The sequence below is a fragment of the Sorghum bicolor genome, chromosome 1 (genome assembly GCF_000003195.3).
Source record: "Sorghum bicolor cultivar BTx623 chromosome 1, Sorghum_bicolor_NCBIv3, whole genome shotgun sequence".
Lineage (NCBI taxonomy): Eukaryota > Viridiplantae > Streptophyta > Magnoliopsida > Poales > Poaceae > Sorghum > Sorghum bicolor.
The window spans coordinates 19,906,876-19,925,917 of record NC_012870.2 but is presented as its reverse complement, the minus strand read 5'-3'; the positions used below and the strand labels follow the sequence as shown (position 1 = coordinate 19,925,917).

Here is a 19,042-nt window from a genome sequence, read left to right as displayed (position 1 = left end):
GTCCTTGGTGGTCAGCAGTGCCACCCACATGTACCGCGTGGCGTCGTCGACGAGCAGCAGGAAGTAGCGTCTGCCGCCCGGAGTCGCCGGCGAGATTGGGCCGCAGAGATCGCCGTGGACGAGCTTGAGCGGCTCCTACGCGCGGTACTCAACCTCCGTCGGGAACGGGGCTCGACGGTGCTTGGCGAGGACGCACGTGTCGCAGAACTGCCCGACGTGGGTGATCGCAGGCAATCCGCGCACCATGTCGTTCTTGGACAGCTGCCGGAGAGCGTCGAAGTGGAGATGACCGTAGCGCTCATGCCAGCGCCATGCCGCATCATCCTTGCGTGCGGCGAGGCAGAGCGGCTTGGCCTGGTTCAGATGCAGGACGTAGAGGCGGTTGGCACCGCGGCGCACCTTGACGAGTAGCCGCCGGTGTCGATCCCAAATCCTCAGGACGCCGTGCTCGATCTCCACCTTTGATCCCCCCTCGTCCAGTTGGCCGATGCTCATGATCGAGTTCCTGAGCGCCGGGATGAAGTAGACGTCGTGGAGCACCCGGTGCTCCCCGTTCTTCGCTTCGAAGATGATGGACCCGACGCCATGGATCTCCACCTTCGACTCGTCGCCGAACCTCACCGATCCTCTGGCAGATGTGTCCAGGTCGGTGAAGAGCTCGCGTCGGCCGGTCATGTGGTGGGTTGCACCGCTGTCCAGGTACCATCCGTCCATCTTCTCTCCATTGCCGGTGTCGAGGTATGCGCGCGCACGGGGTTCCTCAAGCTCGAAGCAGCCACTCTTGGCGCAGAAGATTGAAGCTTGAGCCTTGCTGCAGCTCCCTTCTGCGTCAAGCTCCAGGAAGCCATGCGCGAGGAAGGCAGCAGCGTCCTCATCCACTTGGGCGACGTTGGCGGCGCCACCGCGCTCCCGATTACGTCGGGGATGAGGACAGTCTCGGGCCCAGTGGCCTCCTTGATGGCAGTTGAGGCAGAGGTCGTCGCGATTCGCCTTGCGCTCGCCGTCCGCACCTCCTGCCTTGTCCGCCTGCGCCCCTCCGCCACCAGCTCCTCCGTCACGATCACCGCGCGGCTTGTTCTTCTTGCCACCGCGAGATCGCCGTCGCTTGTCCTTGGACGGCCCGGCTGCTTCATCCTTCTTCTTCTTGTCGAGGGCCCGCCACTGTTCGGCGGTGTACAGAAGCTTGCCGCCGGTGTTGGCGGATTCGAGGTCATCCGCCAGCTCTCGGTCCTGGACCGACTTGAGCCGGCCGGTGACGTCCTCGATGGTGAGCGCGTCGAAATCGAGCAGGGTCTCGATCGAGTTCACGATCTGCCTGTACCTCTTCGGCATGCACCGAAGGAGCTTCTCGACGGCGCGCTCTTCGGTGAGGTCGGTGTCGCCGTTCAGCTTCATCTGCTCCATCAGACTGCTGAGGCGCACGGCGAAGTCCTCGACATGTTCGCCGGGCTGAAAGGCGAGGCCTTCCCACTCCCCGCGAAGGCGCTGCAGCGTCGCGCGGCGTACCCGGTCACCGCCGACTCTGCGCAGCGCGATGGCGTCCCACGCCAGCTTCGCCGTCCTCTTGTTGGCGATGGAGGCCGCGATGTCGAGTGGGACTGCGGCGCACAGAGCCTCCAAGGCCTGGCGATCCTCCTCATACGTGACGCCACCAAGGTGAACTGCATCCCAAAGATGTCGAGCTTGGAGCTTTACCTTCATCAGAAGACTCCACTCGTGGTAGTTGCTCTTGGTGAGCATCGGCCACGGCGTCCCGGCCCCGGAGTCGCGGTAGACCATCTGCGGCACCGGTGAACGCCCGCGACGACCACGGCGCCGCTCAGGAGACGGCGACTGGCGGCGGCGCTCGGGGGTGCGCGATCGTGATCCCGCGGAGACCGCATCCTCCTGCTCCAGCTCCTGGCGCAGGGCGGCCGCGGCGGCAACTGCGGCCTGCGCCGCTGCTGCTGCCTGCTGGGCCGTGACGGCCGCGGCCGCGGCCGCTGCCTCTGCGGCAGCAAGGCGCGTCCTGCGGTCATCTCCCCCTGCGCCGAAGGCTCCAGCGCCCCGCTGCTCCACCGTGGATGCTACAGCTGCTGCTGCTGCGGCGGCGGCGGCTGCCCGGACGCGAGCACTCTCGGTGGACATGGCTCTCTCTAGGTAAACCCTAAAGCTCTAGATACCAATTGTTGCCCAACTCGTGAAAACTTGGATCTGGGAATGCCCAGAGGGCAGCTTGGCCCTTGGCCGCTTGGATTGAATCAAAACTAAGATTACAGAGTATAGAAGAGGGAGGGGGGGTCTGCCACTTATATAGCAGTGTGGTCAGCCACCCACTCCAGAATATGCTAAAGCAAAAGTAAAGATGCCTGCTCCAAACTTGGATGCCAAGGCACTGCTACTACTAATGCAGAAATTAAGATACATAGCAATTAGGCTTAACTAACATATATTGTTGTATTACCAACACCATACATATATATTCTTAGTGATTAATATTCTAACATATTTATATTCCTTCTCATACCCGCAGCAACGCGCGGGGAATCCTCCTACTATAGTAAGACCTTTATAGGTTATTAGACATTGCTACCACTATCAACAAGTTTGGTGTGCTAAAGAGACGCTTGCATGCGTAAGAATTGGCCACTATTAAAAATTTGACAGCAATCTAGAGCACAATGATAGGTTATAGGTGCTGCTGATGCAGTGCTGATCACCTGAAACCTGTTAGATAATGACTGTTTTGCACAATAATATCGAGACCTGGACGATCAAATTTCTTTTGCAACCGATTTTTCTGTCCTTTTGTTCAATCCTGCATATGAAGATAAAATTTCAGGATCAGATTGCAGCACCTCCATATAATTGCTTATGAAAAGGAAATGTATGATTTGCCCTGTGATGTTGATACCGAATTACTTAAACTGAGGCAGATTAGGACAGCTTTTGATCTGACTTTTCTTTTAGTAGAAAATACAGCTTGTAGAGGATGTAAACGGTACACGGATGATGCAAATTATGTTGGGACAGAGGGACACGAGGCACTCGTCTCTCTGCAAGGTCCATTCTTATCTTACATGCAGATCTGACAGTTTATGACGATGCAGATTTTTAGCATGTATTTCTGATGTTCTTGACCTCATGAAACACAGAAAGAATTGCTCATTTCGCAGTAATTTGAGGTGGCTAGACTGGGGCCTGGGCACTGAGCTACTGAGTCATGCTGATGGATCTTAGTTGAGCCGCCCACTGAATAATCTATCATCTACAATATGGAACATAAACTGATGAACAGCAGGTAAACTAAACCAGTTGTAGATTTAAGGCACCCTATGTTACAGTAGCTGTTAATGTTTAAGAAATGGTAGTTCTAATTAAAGCTACACTAAGGGAAATGCATCTTCTCTTAGATTTCAGACTTAATTGTTGCTACTACTTGCTGATATTTTCTATTGAGCTTGGATCAATGATGTTCCTACGTGCTAACAGTTCTTATAAACCTTAGGATGTCTGGATGTGAAGCCTTCGCTTGTTCCCTTTACTTTCAGTAACCAGCTATCGGTTGCAATATATAAAATAAGATACGGCCATGATAGAACCATCCTTAAAAGACAACCTTGTGCTAAGTTTGTAAATCAATAGCCTGGCATCATAAACTCAATCAAGTACAATGAAATATGAAACGGAAATAAACTATGCATTGCCTTTAACACTCATTGTTTATTATTTAATCTGAGAAGGTAACAACTAATAATCTGTGTTCTGTACTTCCTGACAAAACAAAACTTATCTTCCTTTCCTTTGCCCTCATAATTCCAGGCTGTTCCAGGTCCATCTGGAGACAATCTTTGTCTTCCTTCTTTCTTTGTACTTTGTGTGTTTTTTAAGAGTAAGAACATAAGTGTGTAAACATAGCAATATGCCAATATACTACACTCTCCAATATGCACTGTTGGGAACATGTGTCCTGTCAACAGTTTAATATCAGTTTATCACCATTAGCAGGTCATTATTTTAATATGCATTATTAGCGGTGTGCCAGTGCCCCAAAGCAGACATAGGAAAGACTGGCCTTTCAGTTTAAGGAGAGATAAGCAAATACGAATCATTTAGTGAGAAAACAGCATGCAAGAAACAAGCGTGGCTCTAGTATTCTAAGCATGATATAAGACACCAAGTGATCTAAATGAATAAATTAGAAGTTGATAAGACAGGACGGGACCATCTGATGAAGTATGTGACAGCATCTGTTATTTAATCATGCGAGTGGTGAGCATGTCACCAAAAAGGAAGTGTGCCCATTTGGAAATACTCTGTAATTGTTGTTCTGCTCTGCTTTCTTCCCCTTGCCACTTGTACATAGTGTTGTGCTTGCCTGGAAAGGGATTTGGCCTATCCACTGTTTTGGAATACCTATTAAGTATACCTATGGAATAAAGGGGGACTTCCCTTCCCTGATTAGATGTATAGCGTATAGCAGATGTATTATATATCTGCAATTCTCTTTAGTAAACGCTATGAGGGCCAAAAAAAACCCTTTTTTTCTAACTGATAATCTAACATTTGCACGCTGATCAACAATTCACAAGGGAAAAGTGCCTTTTCCCAATTTTATTTACTCCTTTGTGTTCCTATTACCGAGTAGTTCTGTGATGCTCCTAACTTACATATCAATAAAACCGAGAAAATTTATGCCTAGTTTTCTGTGACATCATTGGCATATCTTTGCCATGGAATTTGCTTCATTCTAATGTACTGTATAATATTCAATCCATTCCAAATTATAATATGTTTGACTTTTTTGACACTAAATTGACCACTCGTCTTATTCAAAAAATTGTGTAAAATATCACCTTTTTTGTCGTGGCTTGGTTTATTAATAAAAGTTTTTCAAGAATGACTTAAATTTCAATATGTTTGCATAAATTTTTCGAATAAGACGAGTGGTCAAACTTGAGGTCGAAAAGTCAAACGTCTTATAATTTGAGGATATGTGATCTGTCCACATCTAGATAAAGGAATCGTTTTTGCACTTTGTGCACTTGGAAATTCAGACTTCAGGTATGGGACTGTTTAGCAAACTGTTTCACATTTTCATTCCATAATGTTGCACTTACCAGTCATATAATATTTGTTTTTGAAGCATACTTCTTTCCTGTCCTTTTGCTTTTATATTTCTGCATATACTACCTCAGTATCTATATACAAAACTTTCTTTGGTGTGAGTGTGTATTCTGTTGGGTTTGGACTTCTTTTCCTTCTTGTTAATATACACGTTACCCCTTCACGTTCCAGGGAAAAAAAGAACATGCCATTATTTCACTATCAATACATAGTACTCTTTCCGTTCCAAATTGTAAGTCATTCTGACTTTTCTAGATGCATAGTTTTTATAATATATCTAGACATAATATATGTCTAAGTGTATAGCAAAAATTATATATCTGAAGAAGCCAGAACAACTTATAATTTGGAATGGAGGGAATATTTCTATGACAAACATATTACTATTAGTTTCGCTTGGTCTTGAAATATATTTGCTCATATTATTTGTCAAAATTTAGACACCACCTAACATTCTCCAAAATAGCACATTTACATTGGTAATTTGGATTACAATAGCCTAGTAAATCTTTGACCACTCATTTCTTCAAAAAACCAATAACTCAGTCGCTTGTCAGCACCGAATTGCATTAGTGCATTTTCCTCACTCGTATACTGATAGGACAGCGAGTCCTACTGGCTAGGGTTCGGAGGCTGTAGCGATTAATTGCCGGAGAGCGAGAAGGAGGACGACGCCTGAGCCCCGTGACTGTGCGCGAGGGAGAAGAGGTGGCGGCTAGGGATAGAATAAAAGTCTCTCGGCTCCCTAAAGAAAGCCAAGCAAATATGATTGCTCTTGCTTGATTATATCAATAGAGTTTACAAATATTTATGTCCCTCCTACTTCACCTATTTTATTAAATAACTCATATGGGACTAATATAAACTACAAATACAAAGATAACTGAACCTAAACTTATAAAGATAACTAGGCTGGGCTATCAGCCCATTAATCATACGTTGGCCATAACATCTCTCCTTGTCTGGACAAACAACTCGTCCTTGAGCTGCAAGTCGGGATAGAGGACCAGGAGAACTGCTGCAGCGGCTCCTATGTAGCATCTGCGGAAACCAAGGCCTTTTGGAGCCACTCGGAGGGCCTCCTTGGCGCCGTCATTGTCCACTAATGCGTCACTGAGAAAATCAATAACTTTAAGGAAGAAAAGCCGCTGACATTGGTGGCCGCGCATGTACAACTCATCGCAGTTGAAGCACAACCCCTGACGACAATGCTCGAGCATCTCGGTCGGCATCAGGCGACGAAACAGTGCCAGCGCCGGAGCCTGCCGCGGGACAGGCAGTGGAGGTATGGCTGCGGCCGGGTCAGGAGCACACATCTGTGCAGCCGGTGCAGGTAGTGCCAATGGTTGGCGCTGAGAAGGCGAAGTGGTTTGCTGGACAGAGACCAACAAGGTAGCCGCAACACGACACTCAAACGCTCGAGCCAGGTACATGGCCGTTCGAAGGCTTTGTGGCTCCCACAACTCGATGTCGAACTTGATGTGCTTCGGTAAGCCGCTCACAAAGAGTTTCGCTTTCTGTGGGGCGGACAGATTGTGGGCATGACACAACACCGCATTGAAGCGATCGAAGTAGTCCTGGACTGTCGACACGAAGGGTAGTCGGGCTAGCTCAGACTGTCGGGTGCCACGTACTGCTGGCCCAAAACGAAGATTGTGTAGAGCTCCTTGAAGTGTTTCCATATAGACATGCCCTCGTCCTACTTGAGGGTGTAGTACCATGTCTGGGCCGTACCCCGGAGATGGTAGGAGGCAAGCTAGGTACAGTCAGACGCTAATGTGCCTTGGCCCTGGAAAAACTGGTCGCACTAGTTGATCCAATTTAGTGGGTCGACGGAGCCATCATACATCTAGAACTCAAGCTTGTAGAATCATGACGGGGGCGGTGCGGGAGCAGCAACATGTGCTACACTCCTTGAAACGTCCCCGTATGCCAAGGTTAGTGGCGTCGTGTATGCTGATGTTGTTGGTGTTGAAGGCTGCCACCGTGGAACAGGGGCCCGTCAACGCCACCGTACAGGGTGCCCGAAGGAAGAACACCCCAATGTGTAGGCCTTGCCCCAGTAGAGGGTAGCGGCGGTACGTAGGGCTGGCGCCTGTCGTCGCATACATGGGCGCCAACAAGTCAACGAGCCAGGCCGGGAGCGACGAAGGTGATGCTGGGAGCTTGACCTGGGTTATGGGAACCCCCTGGGATGACGATGGAGGCACAACCAGAAGGGCCGCGGAGGCCGCCCCCTCGTAGGGCATCCCGTAGGGGTAGGCCACGGCCACCGCAGCGGACGTCAAAGGCAGGGGCGGCGCTGGCAAGGCCGGTTGAAAAGTCAGCGGCAGCAGCGACGGTGGCAGGGGCTGGTGGAACTACAGCGCATGAGGCCCGACAAAGAAAGCCTGCATCTCAGCCACCGCCTGACCGATGCTGAACACCATGTGGCCAAGGTCGAAGACTGCCGCTGTCAGCTGTTCAAGTATCATGGGCACCAACAGAGAAAGCACGGGCGCATATGGAGATGGTGCAAGTGCGCGGGACTGCACCAGCTTCATCGTGGTCGATGGTGGGAGGGTTGTGGACGCCTAGAAAGTGGGTGGCGGCATGGTGGTGGATGGCTAGGAAGAGGTGGGTGGAGTACCAGACATCGTACCTATACCAGATTGATAGGACAGCGAGTCCTACCGGCTAGGACCGGCTAGGATTCGAAGGTTGTAGTGATGGATTGCCAGTGAGCGAAGACGAGGACGGTGCCAGGGCACCGTGGCTGTGCGCGAGGGAGAAGAGGTGGCGGCTAGGGATAGGCTGAAAGTCTCTCGGCTCCCTAAAGGAAGCTGAGTAAATATGATTGCTCTTGCTTGATTATATCAATAGAGTTTATAGATACTTATGTTCCTTCTACTTCACCTATTTTGCTAAATAACCTATCTAAGACTAATATAAATTGCAAATTCAAAGATAACTAAACCTGAACTTATAGAGATAACTAGATCGGGCTATCAACCCATTAATCATAAGTTGGCCATTACATATACACAACCCACTATAGAACTAAGGGCACCTCCAATGGCTAGCTCTAAGCCAGAATTAGGGTTTGTTTGGCAGGGTTCTTCTCCGGCTCCTGCCAAATGTTTTTCTGAAGAAACTTTTTTTAAGTGAAAAGTAGAGGAGCCAAAGCCGTTTTGACGAAGTGTTTCTCCAGAATGGCTCTGGCTCTTCTAGAGGAGCCCCTCATGAGGAGCCGTGCCAAACAGCCCCTTAGATGCCACGTGGTGAAGAGGGAGGCTAAAGACCTTTGAGCTAGTGAGGAGAGAAGAGCTAAGCTCTTTGCGTGTCCTAATGCATTGGGGCACTGAAAGACCAAGTTTGGTTTTGGTAATTAATGACACCAAGTTGCTAATGCCATTGTGTTAAGTGATTTGAGTTAGGCACAACAATACATGTAAAGAAAGAAAGTATGAAGAGAAGATCATGGTGATGGACAAGGAGTAAAATGATCAAGGCAAAGGTATAAATATAGGGTTTTGCTTCTGCCGGTCTAAGATGAGTACAGAAATGATTGACCGGATTTAGGATACATAGCCGTACTATAAAGAGGGTTGCAACGGTTATCTAGTGCCACTAAGTGTGAGTTTCTTTTGCATATGCATTGTGCTTAGTGACGTGGTGAGAATACTTGAGAAAGCCCTAAAAATTATTTGTGAAAAATGCTAATTTAAGTGCTCAATTGTTTTTGGTACTTCGTGGGAAAGTTAGCACCTTAAAAAGGGGTATTTAGTTGGAAAAATGAGCTAGCAGTCACGCCCAAACAGCAAGGGGTCAATTGGAATTTTTCACTGCCCTACCTAGATATTCCAGTGTTTGTGCTTGCAACAGAGAGGGGTAGGCTGAAATTTTTCATGGCCCTACCTGGAAATTCTGGTTGAGCTCAGATCTGCCCCAACGGTCTTGTGCGTGCAACAGAGCTGGTTGGCTGGAAATTTAGTTGCCCCAAAGTGGAATTTCTGCTACTACAGTTCACCCACGCCAACGGTCAAAAGTTCGTTCACCTAGAAATTTCCTACCGGCACTGGAATTTCCAATGCAGGATTGGGCTGCTGCAACGGTTGGGTGGGTGGCTGGCTGAGGATAAGGTTGGGTCTCTCCCCTCCCTTTCTTCCTCCTTCATCTATTCCCCATTCTTGCTCTCTTGAAGAACCCTAAGAAAAGAAAAGCTCTCTCCTTCTCCTCTCTCACTCCTAAGGATTTGTGCTCCATTCAAATGAGAGATTGAGCCTTAGTGATTAATCTGAGAAGCTGTAAGTGGATTTCCTCCTCTCCTCTCTCTCTTCCATGGATTTGAGCTGAAATTTCTTAGAGAGATTGAGAGCCCTTTGTGGGTGTGGATGAGAGGTTGAAGATCCACCATTTCTCCTTTCTCTCCCTCTCATGCTTGGTGGTATTTCGAGTGAAGGAATGAGAGCCTAGTGTGTGCATTCGGGATTTGCATTTGGTGGCACTAGGAATTGGGGATTTCTTGTTACTCTTGGGTGTTTCCCGACGCCCTAGATGGCTTAGAGCAGCGGAGGTGTTGAGCTCGTGATTGGAGATTGTTTCGAGCCTCACCAAGTGATCTGTGAGGGGTTCTTGAGCCTTCTCCGCGGAAGATCGCAATTGGCTACTCTAGTGAATTGCTCGTGGCTTAGAGGATCCCATCTTGTGAGTGGATGTGCGGCACCCGCTGAGGATTTGGCTTTGGATTGCCAATTAGCTCGTGATTCATCAAGTGGATGTATTGCCACAACGAGGACTAGCTTGCCGGGAAGCAAGTGAACTTGGTAAAAAGATATTGTGTCATCTCTTGCCAAGGATTCTCTCTTGTGATTGTGACTATGAATGATTGATTGGATATATTTCTACTCTACAATATCAGTATAACATTCACTCCCCTCTCCTTACTTACTTGCTTACCTTACTAGTTGTTTATCATGTGTAGCTTAGTCTTCTTGTTTAGGAAGTTTAGCTAGCCCTTACTTGTAGTTGTTGTTGTGACCTCGTGTTTAGCTTACTTGCTAGAATTGTGTAAGTGGCTTGTATAGCTTAGTTGTGCTAGTGATAGAATAGCTTTGCCATTTATTTTACTAACCAACTTGTCTAGTTGAGATTGTAGAAAATTTAAATAGGCTATTCACCCATCTCTAGCCATTTGGGCACGTACCTCCATCTCTCCTAAAAGACGAAAGAATATATAAATAAAAAACACCTTACATGTAGGATACATATAGGATGATATGACATCTAAGAGTCAATTGGAGGTGATTTATGAGCTAGCTCTAAGTATATTATTTTAGATTTTAATAGAAGAGAAAAAATCATTTCATATTTTAATAGAAGAGAAGTAAAAACTCTCTTGCTCAAGAACTAGTCTCATGAATATACTCCAAGATTATGTGAAGTTGTCATGTGGGGTTATTCATATTATGGGCTATAACATAGTTACTAGCTCTAAGATAATTTTTCCAATGGAATTAACTTTTAGTACATAGCTCATAATATGAATAAACAAACGTGACAACACACATGATGTATGTGCATAAGACTAGCTTTTTCTTAGAGTTTTAGGGACAGGCCCCATCTTTTAACTATTGCCAAAAGATACAACATTCATTACAGCATAGCAGTGAGTAAGGCTAGATAACGAGCCAGCTCTCCTCGTTGGGCTCGTTATAAGCTTAAGGTGACTCGTTAAGCTCACGAGCCATGTATTAAAAATATATAAAATATAATATTTGTATTTATCTAAAGCATAAAAATAATAATAATATAAAAATAATATACCTAATAGTCTTAAATCGAACAAAATATTCATGAGATAATATATCAACCATTTGTAAAGTGTAAGGACGTGTTTGGTTGGAGGTGTTAAAGTTTAATAGGTATTGTAGAATTTTCGTTTTACTTGGCAATTAATGTCTAATCATGGACTAATTAGGCTCAAAAATTTCGTCTCGCAAATTACTCTTTAGCTGTGTTTTTAGTTTCGTAAACAGTCTATATTTAGTATTCCATGCATGTGTCCAAACGTTCGATGTAATGGGAGTTAAAATTTAACAACACCAGGCCTAAGACATGAAGTAATACAAAACTAATATAAGTTATGACTTTTTCTTTGAAACTATAGCTCGTTTGGCTTACAAGCGGCTCACGAGCTGGCTCGAGTTGGTTCATTATAGCTAATGAGCTAAAATCTTGGCTCGACACAGCTCGTTATAATAACAAGCCGAGCTGAGCTGAGCCGAGCTAGCTATGAGTCAAGCGAGTTAATGATCTTTGAGTTTTTTTATTTTTCTCACTCTTTCTTTAAAAAGTATAAAACAATACATTTAGAGCTAACTTGGAGGAGCCCTAAAAACAGAGAAACCAGGCATTGATTGTTCTCTCTTGGCATAAAAACCTATAGAGCCGAAGTAGGGCAGGACCACCATTGTACTCTACCAGCCATAGAAATGATGTGCTTGGTGAGAGTGTCGTGAGGCTATAAAGCCCGAATCTCCTTGGGCCCAGCCACGCCATGTCTTTCCATCCCCCAATACCATGTAGTTCCAAAAACTAAAGGGGAGGCTCAGTGGAAAGGTTGTGCCTGCTCTTTTCCATACAGATTTGCGTTCATCAATGGCAGAGGGGATCTCATGAGGTCATTGGGCTCTTGCAAGTGGGGAGGAAAAGGGAGATCTAGGAAAGACTTAGTGGCCCACCTTTTCCCTCTTTGCCCACAAGGACGAGATCATGGATTAGAGTAGGAAAGTGATTCTGAATTGGTCTAAAATCTTGGCGAAGATTACACTGTGTACTCTCCACTCGATCGGCAATGAGGCATTTTGTTATTGCATGATGGCACCCCCCCATGGCCTTGTTGGTCCAAAGGACAGGATTGGTCACTAGGATATGGATGTCATGAGGCTTGTGGTATATATTATTGTTTTATCTGTGCCTTTGAGTATTCAGTTAGTATTGCAGTTCATATATGGTCGCCCATTTGTGAGTTTAAGGTATATTGCAGGGCTCTGCAACCCCATTTCATATCCTTGTCCATTCAAGGAACTTTCTAAGCCACCTGATAGACGTTAGGGCCAGGTTTATATCAAAATTGAGCTCATGGCATACTTTATGCAGAAACATGGACAAGGACGTCGTTTCTTGTGCGAGAGCACATCTTGGCAAGGATTTTTTTTCGAATGGCGGCAAAAGATTTTAGCGGAATTTTATTAGACGAGGAAAAGAAACAAAAAGAGAGTTACAAGATATCTTGGTAAGGATTTGGCAAAAGACTTTTAGTGCTCTACTGGAGCAATTCGCTAGATACTGACTTTGTGTTTGTGTGATCTCGTGATTTAAAGCCTGTGGTGGCGTACCAAAGCAGCATATTGGAAGGTATCTCTGTTGATATTGCATCCATCTGTGTGTACAAATTTTTAGATATCACATACTGTTGTTAGATTCTATTCTTGGCATTGCCAATGATCTAACTAGATTATATTCTCTTGTAGCCTATTGCTTCCTTGCGAAGAAAACCCAACATTTTCATTTGCAAACAGCAGTCCAAATGCATTTCCTGAGCATAATAAACACCCATATAAAAATTAATCATTGAATGGTGTCATCTAGAGAGTTGTCTCTGTATTTAGAACTCAATTAAAAAAAATCATTTGTGAGCTTGGGAAATTCATCTATATGCGTGATGAATATGTGATATTAGCTAGCCTGTTATCGATGCAAACAGGGAGGGTATATAATGGTATTAGATAAACAGTGCTTAGTTTGCCATGTCATCCTAAGGTCAGCAAAATTTTGTGCCTTCTTTTGTTTTCTGCAACTAGCTGCCAATATTATTTATTATCGATCGATGTAGGTCTTAGTTAATTGTCTCGGTGCTCTACAGAAAGAAGGAAAAAAAAAAGGAGTTTTGTTTTAATGTAGATCTTTTGGCCTCTGTTAGTTGCACGAGAGCTCATGGTTTCCAGCCACACAATCCATGGGCTCCTTCTCCTTGGCCTTAAGTGGTGGCCAATCATCATAAGTGAGTCTAGGGCCCTCCGAACAGTATTACACAACAGTAACCCTGCAAAAGATTTGGTATCTAGAGTGAGCCATATTGTGCCCTGGTGATGGATGGTCAAGTGCAACAGGAGGACCCAGGAGTATAGGCCCTCCTTAAAAGACTGTTCAGATGGATTAGAGCAATGGGGCAGCCAAAAAAATGGTTGGTTCTGCTTTCCTCTTGCTCCCCAGGCTCATAAATCTGAGAATGATATTTTTGCTTCACTTTCATTTCCTATATGTGTGATGCTTCATAAATGGATATTATCGAATGCATACTGTAACCTTTTTTTTTTGGGTCCATTGAGCTCAATACTTGAGAGTTGATAGGGAGAGGAGTGAAACAGCTGATCACATAACCTCCATTTGAGGACAGTTCCTCTTCCTAAACAGAAAAGAGAGGCAGTGACCAGTGTGGCCTGTATTGTCTTTGCCCTTGTCTTTATGTACCTCCATTTTATATTGCGCCGGTTGTTTCAGCTGCTCGCCTGCTTCAGAGTCAGAGCTTCTTCCCTTTCTCACTTCTCAGAGAGAGAAGAGAGAGAGAGAAAGAGCCCTCCACTGCCCTGCCCTCAGAGGCATTCTTTGTCACAGGGGGGCGAGAGGAGAGGGACAGAGAGGGCTGAAGATCACATGGTGGCCTTTTTTTGGGTATGTGACAGCTTCTGCCTTTGGTCTTTTAGAGTGCTTCCTTTTCTCTCCTCATGACATGAAACCCCTTTTAAAACCTCAAATCACCACCTCATCGGCCGTGCCTTCTCCTGCTCCTTTAAGATCCCTCAACCCTGCCCTCATTTTTCTTCATCCCCCAGCCTTTGCCGAAAGGGCAAGAACAAAGCAATATGATCATCTGATCTCCTCCCACCGCCATCACAATCCTACACGTTGTGGTGAGTGGTGACTAGACAAGGTAATAAACGCATCCCCCCCCCCCCCCCCCCCCTCTGGCTCTGCTTTTTACCACCCTCTATATTGCTTGCTGCAAGAAGCAGCTCCAGGAAATTTGTCACTCCATCTCCATGGAGGTTGCCATGGTCAGCACAAGAGCCAGCCTGCTCATCCTCATCCTCTCCCTCTGCTCTCCATACAAATTCATACAAAGCCCCATGGACTTCGGCCCCTTGAACCTGCTCCCCACCACAACCACCGCGTCCAGCGATTTCGGCAGGATAGTCTTCCACTCCCCAGCCGCGGTGCTGCGGCCCCAGTCGTCAGGGGACATCTCCATGCTTCTCAGCTTCCTCTCCGGCTCGTCTCTGAGCAAGGTCACGGTGGCAGCCAGAGGAGCAGGCCACTCCATCCATGGCCAGGCTCAGGCTCTGGATGGCATTGTGGTGGAGATGCGCGCCTTGCCTGCCGAGATGGAATTCCACAGAGGAGGAGAAGAAGGACAGGTTTCCTACGCCGATGTGAGCGGTGGGGTTATGTGGATCGAGCTCCTGGAGCAGAGCCTGAAGCTCGGGCTGGCTCCAAGGTCATGGACTGACTACCTCTATCTCACCGTTGGCGGAACGCTGTCCAATGCCGGCATCAGCGGGCAGACATTTAAGCACGGGCCTCAGATCAGCAACGTTCTACAGCTGGAGGTAGTCACAGGTGAGACACATCACACATGCATCATGGTGAATGAAACAAAAGGATCAGATTTTGTTTTCGCCTTTTTGGCTGTGTCTTTCTTGACCAACCTCTTCTTTTCTTTTTAACTGATGGGCAGTAGTTTTTTTTTCCTTCCTTCTGTTACTCTCTCTCGGTTGCACAGGACGAGGGGAGATTGTGAAATGCTCACCCAGCAAGGACGCCGATCTGTTCAATGCCGTTCTGGGAGGCCTTGGCCAGTTTGGCATCATAACCAGGGCCAGGATCCTGTTGCAGGAAGCTCCACAGAAAGTATGCTGCAAATATGCCTTTGTCTTACAACTGTGTTCCGTTCCGTACATCTTAGTTAATCAGTATGTCATACGTATTACTACGACTATTACTGCATTAGTTGTGTATGTCAAGACTCTGATGTCTGCTATAATAACAACTGAACAACTTTTTGAATTAAATATATATAGGTGACGTGGGTGAGAGCCTTCTATGATGATTTCAGCATCTTCACCAGGGACCAGGAGTTGCTGGTGTCGATTCCGGATTTGGACTACGTCGAAGGTTTCATCGTCTTGAATGAACAATCCCTTCACAGCTCCTCCATCGCCTTCCCTGCTAGCGTGGACTTCAACCCGGATTTTGGCACCAAGAACAGCCCTAAGATCTACTACTGCATAGAGTTTGCAGTCCATGATTACCAGCACAAAAACACTAATGTGCACCATGTAAGTAAAGCTCCAAATAATGATGGTCTTACTTTCTTGCACCGTATGTGTCAAGAATTATCAGGGATGTTATAATCTGTTTCAGGTTGTGGAGGTTATCTCGAGGCAGATGAGCCACATGGTGTCCCAGTTGTACAGTGTGGAGGTGTCCTACTTCGATTTCCTGAACCGGGTCAGGATGGAGGAGATGAGCCTGAGGAGCGTGGGGCTATGGGAGGTACACCACCCATGGCTCAACATGTTTGTGCCAAAGGCCGGGGTCGCTGACTTCAGGGATCTGCTCATGGACAACATTTCACCGGACAGCTTTGAGGGCCTCATCCTCATCTACCCACTCCTCAGAGACAAGTAAGTAGTATCATCACACTCTTCTTAACAATAACACAAAGTTACATATAGTACAACCATGAAGATACGCCTACTTTCGGCTTTCCTGAAAGCATTAATTATTTGCAAAGAAGAAAAAAAAGGGGTATCTGTTTTGTTAATCCCTCTTTCACGCTCGCTTCATTAGCTTCCAAGAAGTCCAAGTTGGACAAGCATTTCTTTGCATTATCCAGCAACAAGTTGCTTCTTTGCTCCTTCAAAAAAAAAAAAGCAAGTTGCTTCTTTTTGCTACAGTAGTAACAGGCTATTTTAGATGATGAAGTGAGGAGAAAAGTGATCAGTGTGGGCTCATCGTGCATTAGGGATAATCCGTTTTGCTTAGCATGTTGGTTTATTTTTCTATGACCAGCAATAGACAATGGTAGGCCGTACATATTTTCAGTGCGGAGAAAATAACACGGCCCTCTTGGTCTTCTATTATTTCTTCTATGGGTCGTTTATCATTTGCTTCTGTATTCAGCTCTGCTGAGAGCAGGGCCAACGGGTGTCGACGTCACCGGCTTACCTTTTTTTTTTTTTAATCACACTCCTCTGACGTGGAGGTGAGCGAGCGTGTATACAAAACGCTAGCGAGTGTTTTATAGGCCTTGGTAGTTCCAAAATTTTTGGCAAAACGTGAATAGTACCATTTTCGTTTGTATTTAACAAATATTGTCCAATTATGACCTAACTAGGCTCAAAAGATTCGTCTCGTCAATTTCGACCAAACTGTGTAATTAGTTTTTATTTTTGTCTATATTTAATACTTCATGCATACATCTAAAGATTCGATGTGACGAGAAATCTGAAAAATTTTGCAAAATTTTCTGGGAACTGCATGCTTCCAAAGGAGCTCGTGGGACCCAAGTTATCTAGAAGCTAGGACGGAGACCGGCAAAAAATTCTCACACGTGGGATACACGGTGAATCGGCACTCAAAATGTGTACTTCCACTATTCCAAAATAAATTGAAGTTCTAGAGTTTTCTTAAGTTACTCTTCTATAAATATTTATGATACTAATAAATTAGTATCACTAGATTTACTAATAAAATATATTTTTATAATATATTTATTTCATATCATACTAGATGATAGTACTCTTTACAAAAAGTTGTCCAAACTTAAATAGTTTTAGAATTGGTTTATTTTAAGACGGAGGTTGTAGTAGTTTCATAAATGAAAGCCTGCCCTGCCCCACTTAAGATCTAAAGTAGCTATTCATCAGCATTTCTTTGTTGGTCCCACTCTGTTTCTTATGGGTGGGTCAGTGGGTGTAGTAGAGGCCTGCAGTGCAGTGCAGCAGATATGCTGCAGCCTTGCTTCCAGCACACATTTTTGACGCAAAATGAGAATGAGCAGCTGCGGCTTTTGGTACCATTTTGTTGGAGGGTTGTGTCCACAACATTTTTGTTGGGAAGTCCACGGCTACAGTGACTTCATACTAGTTGATTGCTACGAATATATGGTTATTGTATCATGTTTTTACTTGTGGTCCCTGAAATAGAATCACATCTCTGTCATCAGCATTGTATGATTCAACTACAACTATAGCTGAACTCAATCAGTAGCATCTTTTCTTATTATACGGTAGCAACAGGAAAATTATATATAAACATAGTAGCTGATCTCTGTCATCTTGATATTTTTTTTATTTCCATTAAAATGATTTATTATGTGAAGATAAGATCTGCTTATTCCATTGCACGATAAATAGTTACATTACATGTGTCCAGATGGAACATCGTAAACATATATTTGACTTATAGCACATGTTAATGTTATTCAATTCGGACGATGCAAAACGTTGCTCACATTTCTAAACGTAGTGGTTATGGGAAAGAAATGTTACATGATTTCATTCATTGACCTTATTAGATGCATGCAAGCGCTTTGTTATATATATGAACGTTCATATATCCTCCGTATAAATTTAGAATAGTTTACATGCATGCAATAGGTGTTTAAATATATATATATATGCTAGATTGCATCCCAGTGTCAACTCTGAACTGATTGAGCTTTAACAAAAGATCAAAGTCGTACGTACGTGCCACATGTTCACCGCACTGGACTAGTATAACAAAGAGACCTCTGACTTCTCTCAAAGAAACCACTAAAACAAAAGTCTCTCGAGTCAGAATACACTGAACTGCAGAATGTCAGCTACATCTACGATTTTCTGTCCCTGTTTTAAATTCATTCATCCATGATGGCTCATCACTAGGTCTTAATAAGTACGTATTCCATTCCATTATATCAATCAAGGTTTAAAAATCGTTGCTGTCTTCTTCATATCCTTTGGGACAGGTGGGACACCAACACATCAGTGGTGATACCGGATTCCGGGTCCACGGACCGGGTGATGTACGTGGTTGGCATCCTCCGCTCCGCGAACCCTGAAGATGGCTGCTCCCACCACTGCCTCCAAGAGCTTCTCCGCCGCCACCGCCGGATCGCCGACGCCGCCGGAGCACGCCTCGGCGCCAAGCAGTACCTGGGTCACCACCCGACTCCGGCCGGCTGGCACCAGCACTTCGGCCGGCGGTGGGAGCAGTTCGCGGAGCGCAAGGCCCGGTTCGACCCGCTACGCATCCTGGGGCCCGGACAAGGCATATTCCCTCGGACCCCCGATGCTGCTGCTTATGCTGGGAGCTAGCACTAGCAGCGATTACAGTAAGCAGCGAGGGATATATATAGATTAGCTGCTGACTAGGATGCGATGCGGCCGATTAATCCTGTTCTTCCTCTTTTCTCTGCTTATTTCTCTTGGACTTGGATCAGTTTCCTCAGCGTTTTGAGGCGTGGAGGGGGCGGTGGTGGTGAATACCACTGGGAATTTTGGAACTTTTGTATGTACAGGCTGAGGAAGCACAGGCTTTAATTTAATTATTATTATTAATTAATTAGGGAATAGAGATAGTGATTCTATTCGATCGATCTTCTGTATTCCTTGTTCGATATGGCCATTGGTAGTGCTGCTGCTACCTGTCGTTGTTCCTTATGTTCCATACTGGTCTTGTTCAGTTGCAAAAAAAAAATGTAAAATGGATACGGTAGTACTTTTGTTAGTATTTGAGAAATATTGTCTAATCATGGACTAACTAGATGCAATTAGTTATTTTTTATCTATATTTAATGCTCTATGTACCGCAAGATTCAGTGTGACGCAAAATCTTAAAGAATTTTACA

General features: G+C 45.5%; 2 protein-coding genes across 4 annotated transcripts; one reads left to right on the top strand and one right to left on the bottom strand.

The window, feature by feature from the left end:
• On the bottom strand, positions 136–2,127 carry LOC110431594. The gene is made up of 2 exons (XM_021450706.1): positions 2,059–2,127; positions 136–1,950 (listed from the first exon to the last, which is right to left on the bottom strand). Exons 1-2 carry the CDS (start codon positions 2,125–2,127, stop codon positions 136–138), a joined length of 1,884 nt encoding a protein of 627 aa, XP_021306381.1.
• Positions 12,390–18,811, top strand: LOC8067400 (cytokinin dehydrogenase 3). Of its 3 annotated transcripts, XM_021446180.1 has the most exons (6): positions 12,390–14,080; positions 14,163–14,766; positions 14,888–15,057; positions 15,228–15,485; positions 15,571–15,833; positions 18,161–18,811. In XM_021446180.1, exons 2-6 carry the CDS (start codon positions 14,190–14,192, stop codon positions 18,507–18,509), a joined length of 1,617 nt encoding a protein of 538 aa, XP_021301855.1. In that variant the 5' UTR covers positions 12,390–14,080; positions 14,163–14,189; the 3' UTR covers positions 18,510–18,811. The 3 variants fall into 3 exon arrangements, with proteins under 3 accessions (XP_021301855.1, XP_021301858.1, XP_021301854.1); XM_021446183.1 differs by having other exon boundaries at positions 12,390–14,766; positions 14,930–15,057; XM_021446179.1 differs by having other exon boundaries at positions 12,390–14,766.